We start from the raw sequence: 14550 nt of genomic DNA on the forward strand, positions 1-14550 counted from the left end.
TGCTGATGTAGACTTCTAACCAGTCCTCTAGTGTAAATGTAGATAGACTTCTAACCAGTCCTCTAGTGCTGATGTAGACTTCTAACCAGTCCTCTAGTGGTGATGTAGACTTCTAACCAGTCCTCTAGTGTTGATGTAGACTTCTAACCAGTCCTCTAGTGCTGATGTAGACTTCTAACCAGTCCTCTAGTGCTGATGTAGACTTCTAACCAGTCCTCTAGTGCTGATGTAGATAGACTTCTAACCAGTCCTCTAGTGCTGATGTAGACTTCTAACCAGTCCTCTAGTGTTGATGTAGACTTCCAACCAGTCCTCTAGTGTTGATATAGACTTCTAACCAGTCCTCTAGTGTTGATGTAGACTTCTAACCAGTCCTCTAGTGTAAATGTAGACTTCTAACCAGTCCTCTAGTGTAAATGTAGACTTCTAACCAGTCCTCTAGTGTAAATGTAGACTTCTAACCAGTCCTCTAGTGTAAATGTAGACTTCTAACCAGTCCTCTAGTGTAAATATATTATTATTATTATATTAAATATAGACTTCTAACCAGTCCTCTAGTGTTGATGTAGACTTCTAACCAGTCCTCTAGTGTAAATGTAGACTTCTAACCAGTCCTCTAGTGCTGATGTAGACTTCTAACCAGTCCTCTAGTGCTGATGTAGACTTCTAACCAGTCCTCTAGTGCTGATGTAGACTTCTAACCAGTCCTCTAGTGCTGATGTAGACTTCTAACCAGTCCTCTAGTGCTGATGTAGACTTCTAACCAGTCCTCTAGTGCTGATGTAGACTTCTAACCAGTCCTCTAGTGCTGATGTAGACTTCTAACCAGTCCTCTAGTGTTGATATAGACTTCTAACCAGTCCTCTAGTGTTGATGTAGACTTCTAACCAGTCCTCTAGTGTAAATGTAGACTTCTAACCAGTCCTCTAGTGTAAATGTAGACTTCTAACCAGTCCTCTAGTGCTGATGTAGATAGACTTCTAACCATTCCTCTAGTGCTGATGTAGACTTCTAACCAGTCCTCTAGTGTTGATGTAGACTTCTAACCAGTCCTCTAGTGTAGATGTAACCAGTCCTCTAGTGCTGATGTAGACTTCTAACCAGTCCTCTAGTGCTGATGTAGACTTAACCAGTCCTCTACTTCTAACCAGTCCTCTAGTGTTGATGTAGACTTCTAACCAGTCCTCTAGTGCTGATGTAGATAGACTTCTAACCAGTCCTCTAGTGTAAATGTAGACTTCTAACCAGTCCTCTAGTGCTGATGTAGACTTCTTACCAGTCCTCTAGTGTTGATGTAGACTTCTAACCAGTCCTCTAGTGTTGATGTAGACTTCTAACCAGTCCTCTAGTGTAAATGTAGACTTCTAACCAGTCCTCTAGTGCTGATGTAGACTTCTAACCAGTCCTCTAGTGCTGATGTAGACTTCTAACCAGTCCTCTAGTGCTGATGTAGACTTCTAACCAGTCCTCTAGTGCTGATGTAGACTTCTAACCAGTCCTCTAGTGCTGATGTAGATAGACTTCTTACCAGTCCTCTAGTGTTGATGTAGACTTCTAACCAGGCCTCTAGTGTTGATGTAGACTTCTAACCAGTCCTCTAGTGTAAATGTAGATAGACTTCTAACCAGTCCTCTAGTGCTGGTGTAGACTTCTAACCAGTCCTCTAGTGGTGATGTAGACTTCTAACCAGTCCTCTAGTGTTGATGTAGACTTCTAACCAGTCCTCTAGTGCTGATGTAGACTTCTAACCAGTCCTCTAGTGCTGATGTAGACTTCTAACCAGTCCTCTAGTGCTGATGTAGATAGACTTCTAACCAGTCCTCTAGTGCTGATGTAGACTTCTAACCAGTCCTCTAGTGCTGATGTAGACTTCTAACCAGTCCTCTAGTGCTGATGTAGACTTCTAACCAGTCCTCTAGTGCTGATGTAGACTTCTAACCAGTCCTCTAGTGCTGATGTAGACTTCTAACCAGTCCTCTAGTGTAAATGTAGACTTCTAACCAGTCCTCTATGTTGATAGACTTCTAACCAGTCCTCTAGTGTTGATGTAGACTTCTAACCAGTCCTCTAGTGTAAATGTAGACTTCTAACCAGTCCTCTAGTGTAAATGTAGACTTCTAACCAGTCCTCTAGTGTAAATGTAGACTTCTAACCAGTCCTCTAGTGTAAATGTAGACTTCTAACCAGTCCTCTAGTGTAAATGTAGACTTCTAACCAGTCCTCTAGTGTAAATGTAGACTTCTAACCAGTCCTCTAGTGTAAATGTAGACTTCTAACCAGTCCTCTAGTGTAAATATATTATTATTATATTAAATATAGACTTCTAACCAGTCCTCTAGTGTTGATGTAGACTTCTAACCAGTCCTCTAGTGTAAATGTAGACTTCTAACCAGTCCTCTAGTGCTGATGTAGACTTCTAACCAGTCCTCTAGTGCTGATGTAGACTTCTAACCAGTCCTCTAGTGCTGATGTAGACTTCTAACCAGTCCTCTAGTGCTGATGTAGACTTCTAACCAGTCCTCTAGTGCTGATGTAGACTTCTAACCAGTCCTCTAGTGCTGATGTAGACTTCTAACCAGTCCTCTAGTGCTGATGTAGACTTCTTACCAGTCCTCTAGTGTTGATGTAGACTTCTAACCAGTCCTCTAGTGTTGATGTAGACTTCTAACCAGTCCTCTAGTGTAAATGTAGACTTCTAACCAGTCCTCTAGTGCTGATGTAGACTTCTAACCAGTCCTCTAGTGTAAATGTATGTAGACTTCTAACCAGTCAGTCCTGATGTAGACTTCTAACCAGTCCTCTAGTGTTGATGTAGACTTCTAACCAGTCCTCTAGTGCTGATGTAGACTTCTAACCAGTCCTCTAGTGGTGATGTAGACTTCTAACCAGTCCTCTAGTGTTGATGTAGACTTCTAACCAGTCCTCTAGTGCTGATGTAGACTTCTAACCAGTCCTCTAGTGCTGATGTAGACTTCTAACCAGTCCTCTAGTGCTGATGTAGATAGACTTCTAACCAGTCCTCTAGTGCTGATGTAGACTTCTAACCAGTCCTCTAGTGTTGATGTAGACTTCCAACCAGTCCTCTAGTGTTGATATAGACTTCTAACCAGTCCTCTAGTGTAAATGTAGACTTCTAACCAGTCCTCTAGTGTAGACTTCTAACCAGTCCTCTAGTGCTGATGTAGACTTCTAACCAGTCCTCTAGTGTTGATGTAGACTTCTAACCAGTCCTCTAGTGCTGATGTAGACTTCTAACCAGTCCTCTAGTGCTGATGTAGACTTCTAACCAGTCCTCTAGTGTAAATGATGTAGACTTCTAACCAGTCCTCTAGTGTAAATGTAGACTTCTAACCAGTCCTCTAGTGTTGATGTAGACTTCTAACCAGTCCTCTAGTGTTGATGTAGACTTCCAACCAGTCCTCTAGACTTCTAACCAGTCCTCTAGTGTTGATGTAGACTTCTAACCAGTCCTCTAGTGTAAATGTAGACTTCTAACCAGTCCTCTAGTGCTGATGTAGATAGACTTCTAACCAGTCCTCTAGTGCTGATGTAGACTTCTAACCAGTCCTCTAGTGTTGATGTAGACTTCTCCTCTAGTGTTGATGTAGACTTCTAACCAGTCCTCTAGTGTTGATGTAGACTTCTCCTCTAGTGTTGATGTAGACTTCTAACCAGTCCTCTAGTGTAAATGTAGACTTCTAACCAGTCCTCTAGTGTAAATGTAGACTTCTAACCAGTCCTCTAGTGTAAATGTAGACTTCTAACCAGTCCTCTAGTGTTGATGTAGACTTCTAACCAGTCCTCTAGTGTAAATGTAGACTTCTAACCAGTCCTCTAGTGCTGATGTAGATAGACTTCTAACCAGTCCTCTAGTGCTGATGTAGACTTCTAACCAGTCCTCTAGTGCTGATGTAGACTTCTAACCAGTCCTCTAGTGCTGATGTAGACTTCTAACCAGTCCTCTAGTGCTGATGTAGATAGACTTTCACCAGTCCTCTAGTGTAAATGTAGACTTCTAACCAGTCCTCTAGTGTAAATGTAGACTTCTAACCAGTCCTCTAGTGTAAATGTAGACTTCTAACCAGTCCTCTAGTGTTGATGTAGACTTCTAACCAGTCCTCTAGTGTAAATGTAGACTTCTAACCAGTCCTCTAGTGTAAATGTAGACTTCTAACCAGTCCTCTAGTGTAAATGTAGACTTCTAACCAGTCCTCTAGTGTAAATGTAGACTTCTAACCAGTCCTCTAGTGTAAATGTAGACTTCTAACCAGTCCTCTAGTGCTGATGTAGACTTCTAACCAGTCCTCTAGTGTAAATGTAGACTTCTAACCAGTCCTCTAGTGCTGATGTAGACTTCTAACCAGTCCTCTAGTGCTGATGTAGACTTCTAACCAGTCCTCTAGTGCTGATGTAGACTTCTAACCAGTCCTCTAGTGCTGATGTAGACTTCTAACCAGTCCTCTAGTGTAAATGTAGACTTCTAACCAGTCCTCTAGTGCTGATGTAGACTTCTAACCAGTCCTCTAGTGGTGATGTAGACTTCTAACCAGTCCTCTAGTGTTGATGTAGACTTCTAACCAGTCCTCTACTGATGTAGACTTCTAACCAGTCCTCTAGTGCTGATGTAGACTTCTAACCAGTCCTCTAGTGCTGATGTAGACTTCTAACAGTCCTCTAGTGCTGATGTAGACTTCTAACCAGTCCTCTAGTGCTGATGTAGACTTCTAACCAGTCCTCTAGTGCTGATGTAGACTTCTAACCAGTCCTCTAGTGTTGATGTAGACTTCTAACCAGTCCTCTAGTGTTGATGACTAGAGTGTTGATGTAGACTTCTAACCAGTCCTCTAGTGTAAATGTAGACTTCTAACCAGTCCTCTAGTGTAAATGTAGACTTCTAACCAGTCCTCTAGTGTAAATGTAGACTTCTAACCAGTCCTCTAGTGTTGATGTAGACTTCTAACCAGTCCTCTAGTGTAAATGTAGACTTCTAACCAGTCCTCTAGTGCTGATGTAGATAGACTTCTAACCAGTCCTCTAGTGCTGATGTAGACTTCTAACCAGTCCTCTAGTGCTGATGTAGACTTCTCCTCTAGTGTTGATGTAGACTTCTAACCAGTCCTCTAGTGTAAATGTAGACTTCTAACCAGTCCTCTAGTGTAAATGTAGACTTCTAACCAGTCCTCTAGTGTAAATGTAGACTTCTAACCAGTCCTCTAGTGTAAATGTAGACTTCTAACCAGTCCTCTAGTGTAAATGTAGACTTCTAACCAGTCCTCTAGTGCTGATGTAGACTTCTAACCAGTCCTCTAGTGTAAATGTAGACTTCTAACCAGTCCTCTAGTGTAAATGTAGACTTCTAACCAGTCCTCTAGTGCTGATGTAGACTTTAACCAGTCCTCTAGTGTAAATGTAGACTTCTAACCAGTCCTCTAGTGTAAATGTAGACTTCTAACCAGTCCTCTAGTGTAAATGTAGACTTCTAACCAGTCCTCTAGTGTTGATGTAGACTTCTAACCAGTCCTCTAGTGTAAATGTAGACTTCTAACCAGTCCTCTAGTGTAAATGTAGACTTCTAACCAGTCCTCTAGTGTAAATGTAGACTTCTAACCAGTCCTCTAGTGTAAATGTAGACTTCTAACCAGTCCTCTAGTGTAAATGTAGACTTCTAACCAGTCCTCTAGTGTAAATGTAGACTTCTAACCAGTCCTCTAGTGTAAATGTAGACTTCTAACCAGTCCTCTAGTGCTGATGTAGACTTCTAACCAGTCCTCTAATGTAAATGTAGACTTCTAACCAGTCCTCTAGTGTAAATGTAGACTTCTAACCAGTCCTCTAGTGCTGATGTAGACTTCTAACCAGTCCTCTAGTGCTGATGTAGACTTCTAACCAGTCCTCTAGTGTAAATGTAGATAGACTTCTAACCAGTCCTCTAGTGCTGATGTAGACTTCTAACCAGTCCTCTAGTGCTGATGTAGACTTCTAACCAGTCCTCTAGTGCTGATGTAGACTTCTAACCAGTCCTCTAGTGTAAATGTAGACTTCTAACCAGTCCTCTAGTGTACTTCTAACCAGTCCTCTAGTGTTGATGTAGACTTCTAACCAGTCCTCTAGTGTAAATGTAGACTTCTAACCAGTCCTCTAGTGTAAATGTAGACTTCTAACCAGTCCTCTAGTGTAAATGTAGACTTCTAACCAGTCCTCTAGTGTAAATGTAGACTTCTAACCAGTCCTCTAGTGTAAATGTAGACTTCTAACCAGTCCTCTAGTGTAAATGTAGACTTCTAACCAGTCCTCTAGTGTAAATGTAGACTTCTAACCAGTCCTCTAGTGTAAAGTGTAGACTTCTAACCAGTCCTCTAGTGCTGATGTAGACTTCTAACCAGTCCTCTAGTGCTGATGTAGACTTCTAACCAGTCCTCTAGTGTAATGTAGACTTCTAACCAGTCCTCTAGTGTAAATGTAGACTTCTAACCAGTCCTCTAGTGCTGTAGACTAGACTTCTAACCAGTCCTCTAGTGCTGATGTAGACTTCTAACCAGTCCTCTAGTGCTGATGTAGACTTCTTACCAGTCCTCTAGTGTTGATGTAGACTTCTAACCAGTCCTCTAGTGCTGATGTAGACTTCTAACCAGTCCTCTAGTGGTGATGTAGACTTCTAACCAGTCCTCTAGTGTTGATGTAGACTTCTAACCAGTCCTCTAGTGCTGATGTAGACTTCTAACCAGTCCTCTAGTGCTGATGTAGACTTCTAACCAGTCCTCTAGTGCTGATGTAGACTTCTAACCAGTCCTCTAGTGCTGATGTAGACTTCTAACCAGTCCTCTAGTGCTGATGTAGATAGACTTCTAACCAGTCCTCTAGTGCTGATGTAGACTTCTAACCAGTCCTCTAGTGTTGATGTAGACTTCCAACCAGTCCTCTAGTGTTGATATAGACTTCTAACCAGTCCTCTAGTGTTGATGTAGACTTCTAACCAGTCCTCTAGTGTAAATGTAGACTTCTAACCAGTCCTCTAGTGTAAATGTAGACTTCTAACCAGTCCTCTAGTGTAAATGTAGACTTCTAACCAGTCCTCTAGTGTTGATGTAGACTTCTAACCAGTCCTCTAGTGTAAATGTAGACTTCTAACCAGTCCTCTAGTGCTGATGTAGATAGACTTCTAACCAGTCCTCTAGTGCTGATGTAGACTTCTAACCAGTCCTCTAGTGCTGATGTAGACTTCTAACCAGTCCTCTAGTGTTGATGTAGACTTCTACCCAGTCCTCTAGTGTAAATGTATACTTCTAACCAGTCCTCTAGTGTAAATGTAGACTTCTAACCAGTCCTCTAGTGTAAATGTAGACTTCTAACCAGTCCTCTAGTGTAAATGTAGACTTCTAACCAGTCCTCTAGTGTAAATGTAGACTTCTAACCAGTCCTCTAGTGCTGATGTAGACTTCTAACCAGTCCTCTAGTGTAAATGTAGACTTCTAACCAGTCCTCTAGTGTAAATGTAGACTTCTAACCAGTCCTCTAGTGCTGATGTAGATAGACTTTAACCAGTCCTCTAGTGTAAATGTAGACTTCTAACCAGTCCTCTAGTGTAAATGTAGACTTCTAACCAGTCCTCTAGTGTAAATGTAGACTTCTAACCAGTCCTCTAGTGTAAATGTAGACTTCTAACCAGTCCTCTAGTGTAAATGTAGACTTCTAACCAGTCCTCTAGTGTAAATGTAGACTTCTAACCAGTCCTCTAGTGTAAATGTAGACTTCTAACCAGTCCTCTAGTGTAAATGTAGACTTCTAACCAGTCCTCTAGTGTAAATGTAGACTTCTAACCAGTCCTCTAGTGTAAATGTAGACTTCTAACCAGTCCTCTAGTGTAAATGATTAACCATTAGACTTCTAACCAGTCCTCTAGTGTAAATGTAGACTTCTAACCAGTCCTCTAGTGTAAATGTAGACTTCTAACCAGTCCTCTAGTGTAAATGTAGACTTCTAACCAGTCCTCTAGTGCTTGTAGACTTCTAACCAGTCCTCTAGTGCTGATGTAGACTTCTAACCAGTCCTCTAGTGCTGATGTAGACTTCAGTCCTCTAGTGCTGATGTAGACTTCTAACCAGTCCTCTAGTGCTGATGTAGACTTCTAACCAGTCCTCTAGTGCTGATGTAGATATACTTTAACCAGTCCTCTAGTGTAAATGTAGACTTCTAACCAGTCCTCTAGTGTAAATGTAGACTTCTAACCAGTCCTCTAGTGTTGATGTAGACTTCTAACCAGTCCTCTAGTGTAAATGAGACTTCTAACCAGTCCTCTAGATGTAGACTTCTAACCAGTCCTCTAGTGTAAATGTAGACTTCTAACCAGTCCTCTAGTGTAAATGTAGACTTCTAACCAGTCCTCTAGTGTAAATGTAGACTTCTAACCAGTCCTCTAGTGTAAATGTAGACTTCTAACCAGTCCTCTAGTGTAAATGTAGACTTCTAACCAGTCCTCTAGTGTAAATGTAGACTTCTAACCAGTCCTCTAGTGTAAATGTAGACTTCTAACCAGTCCTCTAGTGCTGATGTAGATGTAGACTTCTAACCAGTCCTCTAGTGCTGATGTAGACTTCTAACCAGTCCTCTAGTGCTGAATGTAGACTTCTAACCAGGCCTCTAGTGTAAATGTAGACTTCTAACCAGTCCTCTAGTGTAAATGATGATAGACTTCTAACCAGTCCTCTAGTGCTGATGTAGACTTCTAACCAGTCCTCTAGTGGTGATGTAGACTTCTAACCAGTCCTCTAGTGTTGATGTAGACTTCTAACCAGTCCTCTAGTGCTGATGTAGACTTCTAACCAGTCCTCTAGTGCTGATGTAGACTTCTAACCAGTCCTCTAGTGCTGATGTAGACTTCTAACCAGTCCTCTAGTGCTGATGTGATAGACTTCTAACCAGTCCTCTAGTGTAAATGTAGACTTCTAACCAGTCCTCTAGTGTTGATATAGACTTCTAACCAGTCCTCTAGTGTTGATGTGTCCTCTAGTGTAAATGTAGACTTCTAACCAGTCCTCTAGTGTAAATGTAGACTTCTAACCAGTCCTCTAGTGTAAATGTAGACTTCTAACCAGTCCTCTAGTGCTGATGTAGACTTCTAACCAGTCCTCTAGTGCTGAAATGTAGACTTCTAACCAGTCCTCTAGTGCTGAATGTAGACTTCTAACCAGTCCTCTAGTGTAAATGTAGACTTCTAACCAGTCCTCTAGTGTAAATGTAGACTTCTAACCAGTCCTCTAGTGTAAATGTAGACTTCTAACCAGTCCTCTAGTGTAAATGTAGACTTCTAACCAGTCCTCTAGTGCTGATGTAGACTTCTAACCAGTCCTCTAATGTAAATGTAGACTTCTAACCAGTCCTCTAGTTTAAATGTAGACTTCTAACCAGTCCTCTAGTGCTGATGTAGACTTCTAACCAGTCCTCTAGTGTAAATGTAGACTTCTAACCAGTCCTCTAGTGTAAATGTAGACTTCTAACCAGTCCTCTAGTGCTGATGTAGACTTCTAACCAGTCCTCTAGTGCTGATGTAGACTTCTAACCAGTCCTCTAGTGCTGATGTAGACTTCTAACCAGTCCTCTAGTGCTGATGTAGACTTCTAACCAGTCCTCTAGTGCTGATGTAGACTTCTAACCAGTCCTCTAGTGCTGATGTAGACTTCTTACCAGTCCTCTAGTGTTGATGTAGACTTCTAACCAGGCCTCTAGTGTTGATGTAGACTTCTAACCAGTCCTCTAGTGTAAATGTAGATAGACTTCTAACCAGTCCTCTAGTGCTGATGTAGACTTCTAACCAGTCCTCTAGTGGTGATGTAGACTTCTAACCAGTCCTCTAGTGTAAATGTAGACTTCTAACCAGTCCTCTAGTGTAAATGTAGACTTCTAACCAGTCCTCTAGTGTTGATGTAGACTTCTAACCAGTCCTCTAGTGTAAATGTAGACTTCTAACCAGTCCTCTAGTGCTGATGTAGATAGACTTCTAACCAGTCCTCTAGTGCTGATGTAGACTTCTAACCAGTCCTCTAGTGCTGATGTAGACTTCTAACCAGGCCTCTAGTGTTGATGTAGACTTCTAACCAGTCCTCTAGTGTAAATGTAGATAGACTTCTAACCAGTCCTCTAGTGCTGATGTAGACTTCTAACCAGTCCTCTAGTGGTGATGTAGACTTCTAACCAGTCCTCTAGTGTTGATGTAGACTTCTAACCAGTCCTCTAGTGCTGATGTAGACTTCTAACCAGTCCTCTAGTGCTGATGTAGACTTCTAACCAGTCCTCTAGTGCTGATGTAGATAGACTTCTAACCAGTCCTCTAGTGCTGATGTAGACTTCTAACCAGTCCTCTAGTGTTGATGTAGACTTCCAACCAGTCCTCTAGTGTTGATGTAGACTTCTAACCAGTCCTCTAGTGTTGATGTAGACTTCTAACCAGTCCTCTAGTGTAAATGTAGACTTCTAACCAGTCCTCTAGTGTAAATGTAGACTTCTAACCAGTCCTCTAGTGTAAATGTAGACTTCTAACCAGTCCTCTAGTGCTGATGTAGATAGACTTCTAACCAGTCCTCTAGTGCTGATGTAGACTTCTAACCAGTCCTCTAGTGCTGATGTAGACTTCTAACCAGGCCTCTAGTGCTGATGTAGATAGACTTTAACCAGTCCTCTAGTGTAAATGTAGACTTCTAACCAGTCCTCTAGTGTAAATGTAGACTTCTAACCAGTCCTCTAGTGTAAATGTAGACTTCTAACCAGTCCTCTAGTGTTGATGTAGACTTCTAACCAGTCCTCTAGTGTAAATGTAGACTTCTAACCAGTCCTCTAGTGTAAATGTAGACTTCTAACCAGTCCTCTAGTGTAAATGTAGACTTCTAACCAGTCCTCTAGTGTAAATGTAGACTTCTAACCAGTCCTCTAGTGTAAATGTAGACTTCTAACCAGTCCTCTAGTGCTGATGTAGACTTCTAACCAGTCCTCTAGTGTAAATGTAGACTTCTAACCAGTCCTCTAGTGTAAATGTAGACTTCTAACCAGTCCTCTAGTGCTGATGTAGACTTCTAACCAGTCCTCTAGTGTAAATGTAGACTTCTAACCAGTCCTCTGGTGCTGATGTGGTTGAGTAATAAAGGCCCACATAAGATCTTAATTTGATCAGTTTCTCACAGCAGGAAAATAATCCTGCAGCAACAGGAAATATGAATTATAGTTTGGATTATAATTAATGGACATTTTTGTAAGGGTTGATATGATCCATTTTTAGTTAGGTCAAATCAAGTCTGAAATGAGAAATTAGAAATTACAAACTTTAGAAGCCTGTTTAAACCTTGAACACACTACAAGTTTGCATTTCCTGCCGTGAGGGACATTTCCTGCCACAAAAGGATGGTCAAATGAAGATCCTACACCTGTACCTATCCCACAGAACATATCCCACCCCTGGTCATAACACCTTGTCAAATGTTGCTGTCAGTTATTTTAATTTTGTGTTTGTGTTTATCATCACAGGTTATCGTCACGACTCCCATGGAGATGTTGAAGATTCAGCTTCAAGATGCTGGGAGAATTGGTAAGAGATTTAGAGGGATGGAGGAGAATTGGTAAGAGATTTAGAGGGATGGAGAAGAATTGGTAAGAGATTTAGAGAGATGGAGGAGAATCTGTAAGAGATTTAGAGAGATGGAGGAGAATTTGTAAGAGATTTAGAGACATGGAGGAGAATCTATAAGAGTATTAGTGAGATGGAGGAGAATCTATAAGAGATTTAGAGAGATGGAGGAGAATCTATAAGAGATTTAGAGAGATGGAGGAGAATCTGTAAGAGATTTAGAGAGATGGAGGAGAATCTGTAAGAGATTTAGAGAGATGGAGGAGAATCTATAAGAGTATTAGTGAGATGGAGGAGAATCTGTAAGAGATTTAGAGAGATGGAGGAGAATCTATAAGATATTTAGAGAGATGGAGGAGAATCTATAAGATATTTAGAGAGATGGAGGAGAATCTATAAGAGATTTAGAGAGATGGAGGAGAATCTATAAGAGATTTAGAGAGATGGAGGAGAATCTGTAAGAGATTTAGAGAGATGGAGGAGAATCTGTAAGAGATTTAGAGACATGGAGGAGAATCTATAAGAGAATTAGTGAGATGGAGGAGAATCTGTAACATATTTAGAGAGATGGAGGAGAATCTATAAGAGATTTAGAGAGATGGAGGAGAATCTATAAGAGATTTAGAGAGATGGAGGAGAATCTGTAAGAGATTTAGAGACATGGAGGAGAATCTATAAGAGAATTAGTGAGATGGAGGAGAATCTGTAAGAGATTTAGAGAGATGGAGGAGAATCTATAAGAGATTTAGAGAGATGGAGGAGAATCTATAAGAGATTTAGAGAGATGGAGGAGAATCTGTAAGAGATTTAGAGACATGGAGGAGAATCTATAAGAGATTTAGTGAGATGGAGGAGAATCTGTAAGAGATTTAGAGAGATGGAGGAGAATCTATAAGAGATTTAGTGAGATGGAGGAGAATCTGTAAGAGATTTGGAGACATGGAGGAGAATCTATAAGAGATTTAGAGAGATGGAGGAGAATCTGTAAGAGATTTAGAGAGATGGAGGAGAATCTGTAAGAGATTTAGAGACATGGAGGAGAATCTATAAGAGATTTAGAGAGATGGAGGAGAATCTGTAAGAGATTTAGAGACATGGAGGAGATGGATCTAAGAGATTTAGTGAAGGAGATTTAGAGATTTAGAGATGGAGGAGAATCTGTAAGAGATTTAGATTTGGAGATGGAGGAGAATTGGAGGAGAATCTGTAAGAGATTTAGAGAGATGGAGGAGAATCTGTAAGAGAGATTTAGAGACATGGAGGAGAATCTATAAGAGATTTAGTGGAGGAGAATCTATAAGAGATGGAGATGGAGAATCTGTAAGAGATTTAGAGAGATGGAGGAGAATCTATAAGAGATTTAGTGAGATGGAGGAGAATCTGTAAGAGATTTGGAGACATGGAGGAGAATCTATAAGAGATTTAGAGAGATGGAGGAGAATCTGTAAGAGATTTAGAGAGATGGAGGAGAATCTGTAAGAGATTTAGAGACATGGAGGAGAATCTATAAGAGATTTAGAGAGATGGAGGAGAATCTGTAAGAGATTTAGAGACATGGAGGAGAATCTGTAAGAGATTTAGTGAGATGGAGGAGAATCTGTAAGAGATTTAGAGAGATGGAGGAGAATCTGTAAGAGATTTAGAGACATGGAGGAGAATCTATAAGAGATTTAGTGAGATGGAGGAGAATCTGTAAGAGATTTAGAGAGATGGAGGAGAATCTATAAGAGATTTAGTGAGATGGAGGAGAATCTGTAAGAGATTTGGAGACATGGAGGAGAATCTATAAGAGATTTAGAGAGATGGAGGAGAATCTGTAAGAGATTTAGAGAGATGGAGGGGAATCTGTAAGAGATTTAGAGAGATGGAGGAGAATCTGTAAGAGATTTAGAGACATGGAGGAGAATCTATAAGAGATTTAGTGAGATGGAGGAGAATCTGTAAGAGATTTAGAGACATGGAGGAGAATCTATAAGAGATTTAGTGAGATGGAGGAGAATCTGTAAGAGATTTAGAGAGATGGAGGAGAATCTGTAAGAGATTTAGAGACATGGAGGAGAATCTATAAGAGATTTAGTGAGATGGAGGAGAATCTGTAAGAGATTTAGAGAGATGGAGGAGAATCTGTAAGAGATTTAGAGACATGGAGGAGAATCTATAAGAGATTTAGTGAGATGGAGGAGAATCTGTAAGAGATTTAGAGAGATGGAGGAGAATCTGTAAGAGATTTAGAGAGATGGAGGAGAATCTGTAAGAGATTTAGAGACATGGAGGAGAATCTGTAAGAGAGAGATGGAAATGGAGGGAGGGACAAAGAAGATCCTGAGCAGAGATAGTTTTGAGGAATCTCCATTGGAAGCGTATCAACATGCGTCGTCAATGGGCCGTGTGGTGCATTCTGGGACAAGGAGAGCACTCCTTCAAGGAGTGAATGGGAGACAATTGTGCACTAGCTTAAAAACCCAACGCTAACATGAATTTTGTGAACGAGAAGTACAACATTTACAAAAATGTGCGAGGGTACAGGTTAGTTGAGGTAATATGAACATGTAGATACATGTAATGTAATGTAATGTAATGTAATGTAATGTAAAGTGACCATGCATAGATAGAGAACAGCAGCGTACAAAAGGGGCGGGGTCAATGCAAATATTCTGGGTGGCCATTTGATTAGATGTTCAGGAGTCTTATGGCTTGGAGGTAGAAGCTGTTCAGGAGCCTTTTAGACCTAGACTCAGGGTACCGCTTGCCGTGCGGCAGCAGAGAGAACAGTCTATGACCAGCGTGGCTGGAGTCTTTCGGGCCTTCCTTTGACACCGCCTGGTATAGAGGTCCTGGTTCGCGGGAAGCTTGGCCCAAGTGATGTACAGGGCCGTATGCACTACCCTTTGTAGTGCCTTACGGTCGGAGGCCGAGCAGTTGCCATACCAGGCGGTGAG

The 14550-nt window shown here is 41.1% G+C and overlaps 1 protein-coding gene across 2 annotated transcripts in view; it reads left to right on the plus strand.

The window, feature by feature from the left end:
- LOC127912151 (mitochondrial glutamate carrier 1-like) overlaps positions 1–14550 on the plus strand; it is a 106028-nt gene that overhangs the window by 77533 nt on the left and 13945 nt on the right. For both annotated transcript variants that reach the window (XM_052481004.1, XM_052481005.1), the window contains one exon: positions 11512–11572. In XM_052481004.1, coding sequence (XP_052336964.1) covers positions 11512–11572 — 61 coding nt within the window. The remainder of the gene's footprint in view (positions 1–11511; positions 11573–14550) is intronic.

The sequence above is a fragment of the Oncorhynchus keta genome, chromosome 26 (genome assembly GCF_023373465.1).
Source record: "Oncorhynchus keta strain PuntledgeMale-10-30-2019 chromosome 26, Oket_V2, whole genome shotgun sequence".
Classification (NCBI taxonomy): Eukaryota; Metazoa; Chordata; class Actinopteri; order Salmoniformes; family Salmonidae; genus Oncorhynchus; species Oncorhynchus keta.